Source organism: Giraffa tippelskirchi, chromosome 13, assembly GCF_054371585.1.
Source record: "Giraffa tippelskirchi isolate mGirTip1 chromosome 13, T2T-mGirTip1v1.2.pri, whole genome shotgun sequence".
In the NCBI taxonomy this organism is placed as follows: domain Eukaryota; kingdom Metazoa; phylum Chordata; class Mammalia; order Artiodactyla; family Giraffidae; genus Giraffa; species Giraffa tippelskirchi.
In genome coordinates this window covers 74,793,374-74,807,143 of record NC_137287.1, presented here as the reverse complement: position 1 = coordinate 74,807,143, position 13,770 = coordinate 74,793,374, and the positions used below count along the sequence as shown (strand labels likewise).

The 13,770-nt window shown below is 43.4% G+C and overlaps 1 protein-coding gene across 1 annotated transcript in view; it reads left to right on the top strand.

Annotated features, from left to right (window-relative positions):
- The window catches only part of CUBN (cubilin), a 265,963-nt gene that overhangs the window by 249,925 nt on the left and 2,268 nt on the right, over nt 1-13,770 (top strand). The window contains exons 61-66 of the mRNA XM_081553627.1: nt 2,337-2,499; nt 3,106-3,311; nt 4,947-5,094; nt 5,998-6,179; nt 9,485-9,650; nt 11,844-12,079. Coding sequence (XP_081409753.1) covers nt 2,337-2,499; nt 3,106-3,311; nt 4,947-5,094; nt 5,998-6,179; nt 9,485-9,650; nt 11,844-12,079 — 1,101 coding nt within the window. The remainder of the gene's footprint in view (nt 1-2,336; nt 2,500-3,105; nt 3,312-4,946; nt 5,095-5,997; nt 6,180-9,484; nt 9,651-11,843; nt 12,080-13,770) is intronic.

Here is a 13,770-nt window from a genome sequence, read left to right as displayed (position 1 = left end):
TTATGTATAATTCACACACAAACATGTATTTAATTTATGAACCTCTTCTCATTAATCTCTGAGTCAAATTAGTGTCTTAAAGGTATGGGAAGTGCTTACGCATCCTTATATAGACAGGACCTAGCTCGGAGGCCTAGCACATAGCACCAAGAATAAAAACGCTTGTTGATATGAACATGATTTTATATAGGCAGCAATGGTTATAATAAAAACCTAACTTGTTTACCAGAAAAAGTACATTGCCTAAAACTTGGCAAATCTGCTCTTCTGTAAAATGAGGGGATTAGATAACTCAGGCCCCCAGTCTCTTTCTGCTCTAAAATCTTACTAAAATTTTATTAAAATCATGTTCAAGAAGAGACACAGTGCCCTCTAGTGGGAAATTTATTTTTGTGTTTATTTTGACAAGACTGTTTTTAACCATTTCTATTTGGTGTATTCCCAGCATTTTAAAATAATGTCAGGGATCATGGCAATACTGAGGCTTAATAACACACCATGGTTCTGTTATCAGTTCCATGTTTGGATCCACACACAGATATTTGTTTTAGCAGTGCCATAGGGATTACTCAGATGGAGAACACTTTGTCTTCTAGTGATGTGTTTGAGAGAAATACAAGCACTCACTCTTTCAACATTTGCTGAAGGCTCCTGTGCCTGGGGATTCTTCTGGGTGCCAGTGACATACAGGGAATATTCAGAGGTCCCCTCGCCCACCCGTGAACCCATGGGTTCATGGAAGAGAGACCAGAAGAAGTAAATAAGCAATAAACAAGGTAGATCATGGTTATAGTTAGAAAAAAGAACAGGAAGATACTGGGAGAGTACCCACTAGATAGAGTTGGGCTCTGAGGGGGTGGCATCTGAGCGGAGACCCTATGATGAGGAGAGAACTCCCGGCAAGAGGAGCAGCTCAGAGAGACTTGCAAGGGGATGGAGGAGTTACAGGGAGACCTGGGTTCGATCCTTGGGTCATGAAGATCCCTGGAGAATGGCATGGCAACCCATTCCAATGTTCTTACCTGGAGAATACCCATGGACAGAGGAGCCTGGTGGGCTACAGTCCATAGGGTCACGAAGAGTCGGACACGACTGAGTGACTAAGCACAGCACACCTCAGAGAAGTGGGCAAGAGTGAAGAGCAGCCCAGACCAGACCAAAGGGGGCTTTGTAGACCATGCTAAAGAGGGTGGGTTTAACGGTAGATGCAATGAGATCCCCGGGGACATTGCAGGCCAAGCAGGATCTTCACCTGTTCTAAGCTTACAGATGTTCAGGCAGCTCGGGGAGAATGCTCTGGAGTTAGAGCTATGAGAAATGTTACAACAATATAGGTGAGGGACCACTGTGGGAGCACCGGAGATGGAGCCCTCGGGATAGAGCATGAAGGTGGGGCAGAATAGATGGGGGTTCAGAAGGAGACGGGGCAGTCGAGGATGGCTGAGGTGCTAGGCTTGAGCCATTAGCTGACACAAAGATGACTTGGGGGGACTTCCCTGGTGGTCCAGTGGTGAAGACTTCACTTTCCAATGCAGGGGGTGCAGGTTAGATCCCTCGTGGGGAAACTAAGATCCCACATGGGGGAGGGGAGTGGTCAGGGAAGGCCTTACTGCATGAGTGATGTTTGAGTAAAGACCTAAAAGAACAGAGAGGAATGAAACCACATGAATAAACAGGAGAACATTCCAGGCAAAGGAAACAGCAGATACAACAGCGAGGATGCCGGAGCACCTGTTTCACTCCAGGAGCAGAGCAAAGTGGAGGCAATTAAGAGTTCAGTTGGGAAAGTCCAGGAGCAGGAGTGGGAGCAGGTTCTATCAAGCCTCGAAGGCCCTAGTTAAGACTTTGAGTGGATGGGGAGGACTTAGGAGAGTTCTGAGCAGAGCAGCAAGCTGGTCTGACTAACACTTAAACTGTATCCTCTGGCTGTTGTGTTGAAAACAGACTGTAGAGGGTCAAGAGCAGGACCGCGGGCATCTGTGGGGAGACGCGATGAGAATCAGGCAAGAGGTCGCAATGGCTTGGACCTGCGCTGTTAGTAAGGACAGAGGTGAAGGTGGTGATGGGTTTGTGGCTCTAATGACACATTATTTTTTAAATCAAATATGACTTTCCCAATGAGAAAAAATTTTTAGGCCATCATACTAGATTTTTACTGAAAATCATTATAGCGTAATTGATTCAATAACAGTTCTGTTCCTAAATTAAAACTAGCATTAAGAACATTAGTGTAAGATTCTTAACTATGACCTCTTGTAACTTCGTGTGCATTTTAGTGTAAAATATGCAACTTCTTTGTGACTAATGGATAACTAATGAGCTGTTTTTCTTTTCAGTTATATGATGGGGACAGTGAAAATGCCAACTTGGCTGGAACATTCTGTGGTTCCACTATACCTGCCCCCTTTATCTCTTCTGGAAACTTCCTTACAGTTCAATTTGTCAGTGACTTGACTTTAGAAAGAGAAGGATTTAATGCTACATATACCATCATGGACAGTGAGTAAACTGAGACATTTTTGCATGTTATGAAACACATCTGTATTTATGCACTCAAAATAACGACATGATTATATCTATGCTGCTAAGTCGCTTCAGTCGTGTCCGACTCTGTGTGACCCCATAGACAGCAGCCCACCAGAATCCTCCATCCCTGGGATTCTCCAGGCAAGAATACTAGAGTGGGTTGCCATTTCCTTCCCCAGTGCGTGAAAGGGAAAAGTGAAAGTGAAGTTGCTCAGTCGTGTCCGACTCTTAGCGACCCCATGGACTGTAGCCTACCAGGCTCCTCTGTCTATGGGATTTTCCAGGCAAGAGTACTAGAATGGGGTGCCATTGCTCAATGTTAATTACTAACCTCAATGTTAATTACTATCTAAGCTCAATGTCAGTTACTAAACACCCTATTAATTACTATGTGTTTAATCCACGGTACAAATTTGGTACAATTCTTAGTCAAGAATGTATAATGTAAATCCTTCCTAGAATGATGTAAATATAGCTCTTTTGGGTTGGAAGAACAAGGAAAATAGAATTTTAAATATTATATGTGTGATGAGTTACAAGTAAAATGTCTTCTAAGTTGTTTCTTGTTTCCCATCTCAGTGCCTTGTGGTGGAACATTTAATGCAACTTGGACCCCACAAAGTATTTCGTCACCCAATTCATCAGACCCAGATGTCCCCCGTGCCACCTGTACTTGGGTCATTGAAGCTCCCCTGCATCAGCAGGTCAAGATAACTGTGTGGGCATTTCAGCTGCACTCTCAAGACTGTAACCAGAACTACTTAGAGTTTCAGGACCCACTGGAGGTAACAATTGTATGAATGACAGTAACCTTTTCATCAGGATTTGCAAAACACTTGAAGTAATGAGGGCATGACTAGATAAGTTCTCGATGTTACTTCCAGCCTAATGTGCTTTTCAGCCATTTATGACACCCTCTATTTATAGGCATTGACAAACCTGAACTTGGTCTGTAGATCATGTGCCTACTTAACATCTGGGTGTCTTGGCAAAAGTGCCTGGCCCTGAAGTAGAGAATAGACTTGTGGACACAGAGAGGGAAGGAGAAGGTGGGGTGAATTGAGAGAGTAGCATTGACATATATATACTACCATGTGTGAAATAAATAGCTAGTGGGAACCTGCTGTATAGCACAGGGAGCTCAGCTCTGTGCTCTGGAATGACCTAGAAGGGTAGGATGGGGGACTGGGAGGGAGGCTCAAGAATGCAGGGACATATGTATACATGGCTGACTCACATTGTTGTCCTGGAGAAGGGCCTGGCAACCCACTGCAGTATTCTTGCCTAGAAAATTCCATGGACAGAGGAGCCTGCGGGCTACAGTCCATGGAGTTGCAAAGAGTCGGACATAACTGAGCAAGTAACACGCACACATACATTGTTGTACAGCAGAAACCAACACATCATTGTAAAGCAATTATCCTCCAATTAAAAATAAACTAAAACAAAATGAAACAAAAAAGTGCCTGCTCCTGTGCCCCATCCTCAGAGACTGATTCCCCTATTAACCTGAATTTTTTAAAAACTTTTCATTTTGTATCAGAGTATGGCGATTAACAAGGTTGCGATAGTTTCAGGCCATTAACCAGAATTTTTGATGCGCATCTCTGGTGTTCTGCCTACAGCGCTCCATGGAGAAGCACATCTATAGTCAGCGGGATCTGTGTGTATAACAAATTGGAGGGTTTGGTTAAGAAGCCATTTGGTACCAGTCTAGGGGGACTATATTCATGGTTTAAAAAATAGAGAAAAGTTGTTTTGTTTTTTTAAAAAATGGATCAGTCTGAATTGCTCACGGGGTAAGATGTTGAAGAGATTGTTGACCATAAAAGTGTGATGGTCACAGAATACCTGAGGATTTGGGCATCAACATCATGCGACTAGGTGACTGACATAAAGAGAATGGTGAGATTAGAGTGTAGGAATCCTGAACTGAGGATGCTGCCTGGTGGGGGCACCTGGGAATATGTGGAATGTCTTGCTGCAGTTTGAGGAGCAACTCATACCTTGCAAGTTTGCTAAAGGGTGGTGAGAGAGGGCCAGGAACAGTGTTGGTTAGTCGTAGGGGCTTCCGAACAACAGAGATGCCCCAGGTGAACTGTAGTGAGCTCCAGCAGCCTGGGTGAGCTCTGACAACAGCATGGCCCTTAGAGAGAAATTGGAGTGAGGGGGACGGTCCTGTTTTCAGTAGGCAGGTGGCTGCCCTGTGGTTTCAGCAGAAACCTCCCCACCTCTCACCCACCCCTCAGATGTGAGACATCTGTCAATTCCATGGCCAAGGTGACATCTTACTGCAGAGTGCTTTAAACTCTCCACGGTTGAATATTTAAACTGTATTTTTATATGCAGTTTAATTTCTGCTGTGGCCTATTCTCTTCTGAAACTAAACCTACTGACCCTTGGCTTCCATTTCATTTCAGAGTAATGGAAACCCAGGAATTCGCTTCTGCGGTGGAAATGTGTCAGCCGTGCCCACATTTTACTCCTCCATGAGCACCGCAGTCATCATTTACAAATCGGAAGTTTTCAATATAAACTCTAGAGTGGGTTTTACCTATCAGATTTCAGGTGAGCTTGGGGATTTAATCTTTTATTCAGAAAAACTGCCATTATTACAATTACTGCTAGAATTGACTCCTGTGAATAAATTAAGGTTTGGTGACACAAACCATACCCACATGAAGTAAGACTTTACCAGAAGCCTAGCCCCATTTAGTAGATGACTAAAGCTGGCTTCTGACGAGTTAAAGCAAATGAAATACTAATTAAAATGTTGAGAATGCAGGATATTAAGTTCATGTTGTTAATTTAAAAATATACCAGTTACTATGTTAATTATGCTCTTAACCACATAGAGAAATCACTATGTATTAGAAAATTACTTTGGAAAAACCAAGAAGCCTTGAAAGAGTTACTTTTTCACTGTCACCGAGAAATTGATTTCCAGAGAACACTTTATGTAATGTTCGTTTCAAGCTTGATTAAAGCCAAAGCTGCTTTTGATTAAAACAAACAAAAACACTCAGGGTATTTTTACCAAAAATGGTCAAAAGCTATCATTTGCCAGTTATATCAGCACGAACAATTCATCCAAGTGTTTGAGGAAACATCCTCATACAAAACTCTGTCTTGGAGGTAGAGTCTGTATGTCCAGAGTCTAAATGTCAGCCAACTCCACCTCTGGGCCATCAGAAAAGTGCAGAGAGTGCTAGAATGTTCGTCTTCACAGGAGAGTCTTCATATTTTACATTTCACACTAGGATGTTTTATGTTAAGACACTGCACTGTGTTTGCCCAGCATGCTCTGGATGATGGGATCTCAATCATCTCGGAGGTAAATGGAGGAGCTAGATTAGCTTTTTTCTGAAGTTTGCTCCTATTTAATAATCTTCTTGAATTATTCCTGTCAAGTTGAAGGAGCACTAACTATTGGGGTGCATACATTAATTAAGATACTGTCTTTCCTCTAAGATTGCAATCGGGAATATAAGAAGGCGTTTGGCAACCTGCGGAGTCCTGGCTGGCCAAGTGACTATACCAGTGACATGGACTGCACAACTGTGCTCACAGCCCCCCAAAACCACACCATCTCACTCTTCTTTCACTCATTTGGCATTGAGGACTCAAGTGGCTGCACACATGACTTCTTGGAGGTAACACACGTGTGAATATCATGTAAATGAATTATGTAAAAGATGCCGGATCCCTAAAGATTTGTCACCTTTTCCTCTGCTACTGCTAATCATATTCCTTCCTCATTTCATTAAATTGTTCATCATCCCTTCATCCCCTAAATACCAACCGTCTCCAAGATCCAGACACTGGAAATCCAGGAGGGAACAAGACATAGTCAGGGTTCCCCCGAGGCTCACAATCCATGGGAAAGACAAGACAGGAAGTAGTCTGCTCTTGCTGACCAACAGCCAGCAAGGTTAGGGGCACTTAACCCATCTGGGGAGAAGGCAGTGGCACCCCACTCCAGTAGTCTTGCCTGGAAAAATCCCGTGGACAGAGGAGCCTGGTGGGCTGCAGTCCATGGGGTTGCTAAAAGTCGGACACGACTGAGCGACTTCACTTTCACTTTTGACTTTCATGCATTGGAGAAGGAAATGGCAACCCACTCCAGTGTTCTTGCCTGGAGAATCCCTGGGACGGGGGAGCCAGGTGGGCTGCCGTCTATGGGGTCGCACAGAGTCGGACACGACTGAAGCGACTTAGCAGCAGCAGCAGGAGCAGCAGCAGCAGCAGCAACCCATCTGGGGAGGCACTGATGTGTGGCTTGAGACTGGAAGGACCAGACGGAGGTCAAGTGCAAAGTGCTAATTTTGGAGATGGATGATGGCTCTGACTTTAAGAAGAAATGATACTGAATAGTTTACCTGATTTCCCTGATGGCCACAGTATGTTTGGGACATCTTCAGTGTTCTCTACGGAGAGCGTTTCCTTGACCCCCTGTTTGGCAGACACAAGAGGAATGCTCTGTTTCTTCCTCCTCCTCTGAAGCACCTTTGCTGTTTGCCTGTCCTCCCCCACCCACCCTACACTCCTTCCCCCCAAACACACTGAGAGAGAACCCTCCCTTTTCTGGAGCTCAGCACCTATATTTTGCTACAAAAACTGTATAGTTCACTCCCGTGTCCTTTGCAGACTCTGTTGGAAATGTATTCATTCTTAGGAAGTAAACTGAGGTGCTGGGTAAGACTCATACATACAAAGATGCTGAATCCCTCTGTAAATTGAATTCACACCTAAATCTTAACCCTAGAGTCCCTAAGTCAGCTGTGTTTCATGTACATGTGAATCTCTGGCAAGGTTTCCAAAAAGTTGGTTTGTTCCCCTACACCTGTTATGGAGTTTTATTATCCTGGAAAGCCCCGCCTCCCCCCCATAGAATTCATCTAAGTTCTTGGTTAATGACTATTCTCAACCTGGAGTGTAGAAGTTCTCAGAGGAATCGTATGCCTTTTCAAGGGGAACCTTAGCCATGTTAGAAAGGAGGAGATGAGAGAAGGACAGTCTTGGTGGCATCAATCAGGTTATTAAACTCAGCCCTATGTACGTACCCACCATGGAGGCTGAACAGTTCCATGGAGCATAAAGCAGAAGTGAGAGGTGGAGTGAGACACAGAAAAAGGACTAACCATCCAGTCATTTCAGAGTCACAGTGCAGCTACTCCTGGTTCACATCAAGCCTGAGTTGCCCGTTAGTGACTAGAGTGAACTCTGCTATTTGCCTCTGGATGCTGGGAAGGAAGGGCAACTCTCCAGCCGCTGTGCCTTAACCCATAGAAACGGGTCTGAAACTTCCGGTCCAATAAGCAAAGACAGGAAACTGCAGCTCAGGCCTGCAAAGCCCAGCTGTTTCTGGTTTTCAGCGGGAAGATTCTGGCATGGTTTACTACAGCCTCAGCATTCCATTCATGTTAATGATGATGAGAATGGAAATTTATCAATGAACATTCTGAATGTATTATACCCCTTGAAGGCCAATCTCTCAACCCCATTTGAAATCTGCCTTTGCCTTCAGCAACCCTTTCAGGCTCATCTGCACTCCCAGAGATGCTCTCTGCTCTCCTTGTCCCATTCCTTCTGTGCAGAGAGAAATGAAAAGGAAAATTCATGGGCATATTCCATGAGAATGAATATCCCGCTCCTTCTCTTAGAGCATCAGCTTTCTAAAGAGGATCCAGAGGAAAAAAACCCACGCCCAGACTGGAGTAGGGCAGTTGAACTTCTGTCTGCTGGCTGTGAACTGGCTGCTCCACCCACAGCAAGGCTACTTTGTATAAACACTTAGCAGAATAATCCAGAAAGGCATTTTTCTCTCCTGCTGGCTACTCTATAGACCTAAAAGGAATCTCTCCAGGGACTTCCCTCGTAATCTAGTGGTTAGGACTTAGTATTTTCACTGCTGGGGCCCAGGTTCGATCCCTGGTTGGGGAAGTCAGATCCCCAAAAGTGTTGTGGTAAAACAAACAAACAAAAAGCTGGGGTGGGAGATATCTCCTGAGCAACACAACCCGACCAGACTACCCACCACACCTCTGAAGACATTCTGTGACTTAAGACAGCCGACAATCAACCACATGTTAAACTATGGGATTATATAGGGCACTTTCAGGATTTTAAATACAGGTATCAATTCAATAAAGTCAGCATCCATCCAGGAGGGGCTGGATCCAGCTCTGCACTCCTGGATCACGTGTCTTCATAGCCCTCGAGCGTCCTCCTCCCAGTGGGGCTGGTTGTGACTGTGTAGCGGCACCCAGGCTGGAGGGCAGAATTTGATTGACTTCACAGTGTGGTTACCGTACTCACAGGCCAGCTCGTTTCCTGTTTTCATGTGTGTCTACACGGTGCAATGATTTTTTTTTTTAGAAATCTATTCAGCTTCATGGTGTATTTTTAAAATATATCTAAACAGTCAGAAATTTTATAGATTGTTTTAATTATGTCCTTTTCCCATATAGAAATTCATTTTGTTTTGACTTTATCATACTTTGTATTTCAAGGAGGCATAAAAGCATAACTGCAGTATGATGAATAGAGTACAACAGAGTTAACTGGAAACAATGCAGATAATATTTTTCTCCCCACATCTTTTTAAAGTTCACTTTAACTACATTCTTTGAAGCATCTCCCCAAGAACAAAGATACAACTAGTTTGTTATACAGCAGTCAACTAGTTGGTTATATCAGCAGAAACTTGCTTTTGTGTTTTAACTGCTGGAGATGAATACATATTTCTGAATCCAAGTGTAAATAGTTTTTGATCTACAAATTGCATGTTTCTCTCCTTTGCAAATGGAGGTGACATCTGAGTGTAAGTTTATATAAAAAGACAGTTTTTCTCAAAAAAGTTATTCAAATAATCTCATGTCTTAATGTAGAGCAATGATAGATCAGAAAAGAAGGTACGGTATGTTTAACTGTCATCATTAATGCTGTATTTTTAAAGGTCAGAAACGGAAGTGAGAGCAGTTCGCCGTTACTGGGCACATATTGTGGGACTCTGCTGCCAAATCCCATTTTCTCCCAGAGTCGTGAACTATACCTTCGATTTAAGAGTGATGGTGCAACTTCTGGTCGTGGATATGAAATTATCTGGACCTCATCACCCTCCGGTAAGACACTGGCACTTTGTCAGGGCAAGTAATGCAGCCAAGAAAAACCCACAGTGTCTCATAGAAAAGACAGTTAAAGGGACCTCATCTCTCTCCCCAATCTGTGTACTTGATCATTTTCTGTTAAAAATAGAGATTTTCTTTTTTAATGATGAAATAATAGATTTTAAAAATTCTATTTGTATTTGTTATTTCTCTAAAGAATATATATCTACATATGAGGCACAGATAAGGTATAAAGATTTTGTAATTAGTTTATAAATTTTGATTTTGTCATATTTTTTTAAATTTTTATGTATTTATTTATTTATTCATTTATTTTTGACTGTGCTCTGGGTATTTGTTACTCTGAGAGCTTTTCTCTAGTTGTGGAGAGTGGAGGCTACTCTTCATTGCGGTGTGTGGGCTTCTCATTGGGATGCTTTCTCTTGTGAAGCATGGGCTCTAGGGCTCAGGCTTCAGTAGTTGTGTTAGGTGGGCTCAGTAGTTGCAACTCCTGGGCTCTAGAGCACAGGCTCAATAGTTGTGGTGCATGGGCTTAGTTGCTTCAAGGTATGTGCTTAGTTGCTCCCAGACCCGGGAGTGAACCCGTGTCTCCTGCACTGGCAGACAGATTCTTTACCACTGAGCCACCAGGGAAGCCGATTTTTGTCATATTTTTAACTTTTGGTTTGATCATCAAGGTGTACTTCTCTGAAAATTAAATAAAAGTTTGCCAAAAAGTTACGAACACATACTTGAGTATATCTAAACAGCTGTGTTCCTTGGAGGCCCTCTCATTTCTGGACAGTCATGGAGGTTAATGGCTCTTACAGGGCAGTAAGCACCTTCCTGCAGTTTGGGTTGGCTGTTTACTGATGAGTGAAGGAAATTTAAGTCATGTCAATACATTTAACTCAAGAAAGAAGGAATACTTTAATGAAATGTCCCAGAAAGTATCTAAAAACTTTCAAAATAAGAATGTGGAAACAATTCGTTTAAACATCCTGAGGGACTACAAAAGGATTCTATCAAGACAATTGTGGATAATGATTTCTTGGTACCTGCACAAGAGTAAAAGATGATCTCTATGCCCTGATTTTACAGATAAGGAAATAAAACACCCAACTGAAGAGTTGCCTTAAACGCACAGCTGGACTGTGGCAGAGGCAGGCCCAAACCTCCACTGGTCAGAAACCCAGCTCTGTGCTCTTTAATTATGCTCTACAGTTTCTGCCTGCATACAGGGTATCTGGATGCCCATGCCATCTGGTCTAAATCATGATAGATTTCCTGTGCAAACTGACAAACTGAAAAAAGTAACAGCGATACTTAAAAAGCTTTGGCTTTTTTTGGGTGGGGGGGAGGGGGAACTACCCTGGTGGTCCATTGGTTAAGACTTTGTGCTTACACTGCAGGAGGTGTGGGTTCAGTCCCTGGTCGGGGAACTAAGGCCCCCACATGCCACACGACTTGGCCAAAGGAAAAAAAAAAATAAACTTTGACTTTTTAAACATATCAGTCTTGGAGCTGTCAGTTCTATGCCTGGTAAAGTCACTTTTATAATTAAGTAATTACTGCCTCAATGGACATGAGTTTGAGCAAACTCTGGGGGATGGTGAAGGACAGGGAAGCCCGGGGTGTTGCAGTCCATAGGGTCACAAAGAGTCAGACATGACTGAGCTACTGAACAAACAACAACAGCAACAAATTACTGCCAAAACCTAAAATAAAACACCTCCTTCTGTGATCCTGCCCCAGAATTTCCCTTTTAATTTTACTTCACCCACATCATCAACAAGTCACTGCCTTTGAGTCACAGTACTCAAGATCAATCGAAGTACCTATACCACCAAAGTACCCAAGACTGACTTTACTCTCTCCTGCAGTTACTTTATCAAGGTCTTGGTTTTCCCTTTGTGTTCTCAACTCACTATTTTCAGAAAACAGACCTGGAGGAAGTCAGTTCTAAGTAGTGATCTAGGGAAAGGAATATATGGTGGAGGTGGGGATGGAGGGGGGCAGGTGGTGAGGGAGGAGAAGGATGTAGCCCACAAAGACACAGGAAAAGGGTTTCTGCCTTCACTTTTCCTGCAGGGAGTCTCAGCACCTGCACCTTAAGAAAATAAATGTCACGTTGCCTTAAGTGCACTAAAGCACAGTGGATGGTTTCTGCTTGACTGAATCCAACTTCATGCCGCTGTTTCCTGGCAGGCTGTGGTGGGACTCTTTATGGAGACAGTGGCTTGGTCACCAGCCCTGGCTATCCGGGCACTTACCCAAACAACACTCACTGTGAATGGACCATCCTTGCTCCTGCTGGAAGACCGGTCACCGTCAGCTTTTACTTTATCAGCATTGACGATCCCGGAGAATGTGTCCAGAACTACCTCCTGCTCTACAATGGACCCGATGCTAATTCTCCATCCTCCGGGCCCTATTGTGGCGCAGTGAGTAGAATCAGCTTTTAAAAAAATCCAATTATCACTTTTAAATAATTAAAGTAGCTTTAAAGGGCATGTTTAAAGGCAGACACATGCAATCACAGAGCACAACATACTTTCATCAATAGAAGTTCAGTTTTCTGACTTTCCTGTTTATTTGGGGAGCATGAGTGCCACCTAGTGGGCTTTTCATTAAATTAAAAATGGTGATAGTGGTGGTTTAGTCTCTATGTCATGCCCGACTTTAGCCTACCAGGCTCCTCTGTCCATGGGATTTGCCAGGCAAGAATACTGGGGTGGGTTGCCATTTTCTCCTCCAGGGGATCTTCCCGACCCAGGGATCAAACCCAGGTCTCCTGCATTACAGGTGGATTCTTTACTGACCCTGCCACCGGTATTATTAACTGTTACCAAACTTGACTGTGCATCAAAATTATGTATGCAGTTATTTAGCATCACAGACTTCCAGTCCCCACTCAGCCTATAGAATCAAAGTTTCTGGGGAAGCACCTGTGGCCTGCTGCTTTGTGGGAGTTCCATGTGTGGTTTAAAGGCACTGTGCAGGGTTGCCCAGCCATGTTATTTCTGCATGACTAGAATTACAGTCTTATCTCTGTACCTGTGGGGGATCGGTCCCATGACCCCCCACAGATACCACATTCTCAGGTGCTCAGGTCCCTTATAAAAACTGGCCTAGTGAATACAGTCTGTCCCCCGTATGTGCGGATTCTGTATCCACAGGTTCTGTATCTGCTGGATTCTGTGGTTGGTTGAATCCACAATGTGGAACCTGTCCTTACAGAGGGCTGACTGTATAGAAATTTTGGATGCCTGGCTCCATTCCATTCACCGCTGGCTGAAAATTGTGGGAACTCTTTGAAGAAATTCACAGGGATATTAACGGCTGTCCTGGGAACTAAGAGTTTGCTTTTGTAACTCTCAGATCTCGCCTGAGCCCTCCAGTAGAATCCTGATGTTGACTCAGCATCGCTGCATCCTCCCTTGCTGCCTTTTGTTTTACGTGCAAGTGGTTGGATGTTTCCCGAGCTTCCGTGTGAGGGACACTTGACTACTGATGAGAAGTTAGCAGTTGCTTACTGTTTTGCTCTTTGCTCATTTATGCTTTCTGATCTTGCCTCTGCTGGAAACCTAGAGTTTTTAGAATATAGCTTATGGCTTATAAAATTGATAAATGGTATTATCAGAAATATTAAAAAAAAAAACCACTTTTCTAAAACCCTGAGAATTCTCCCATATATTCTTCTAAACACTTTTGGGGAATATATTTCCATACACACACATATTTTATCTTGTTTTGTGGTTTGTTTTTTTTTCCACTGACTGATACATCATTAACATCTTAACCATAGCATTAGGCAAGGTGGTCTATCATGTTTAATCACTGGGTGGTTTTCTGTTCCATGGGTGCAGCCTAATTTCTGGAACAAGGCTCCTCTGGTTTATAGACAACACATCAATAAACTCTCTGGTAGCTCTGTCCCTATACACAGAGCTAATTATTGAGGGAGAAATTTGGGTCACCTGACTAGTGGATACTGTCTTGCAGTTATTCACAGGGGCCCACAGAAAAGAGATCCCAGTAAGTGAGTCACATGTCAGATTTAGAAGCTAACTAGGCCTTAGACATTTAGTTGAGATTTGTAGGAATTCCCCAGTGGTCTAGTGATTAGGACTCA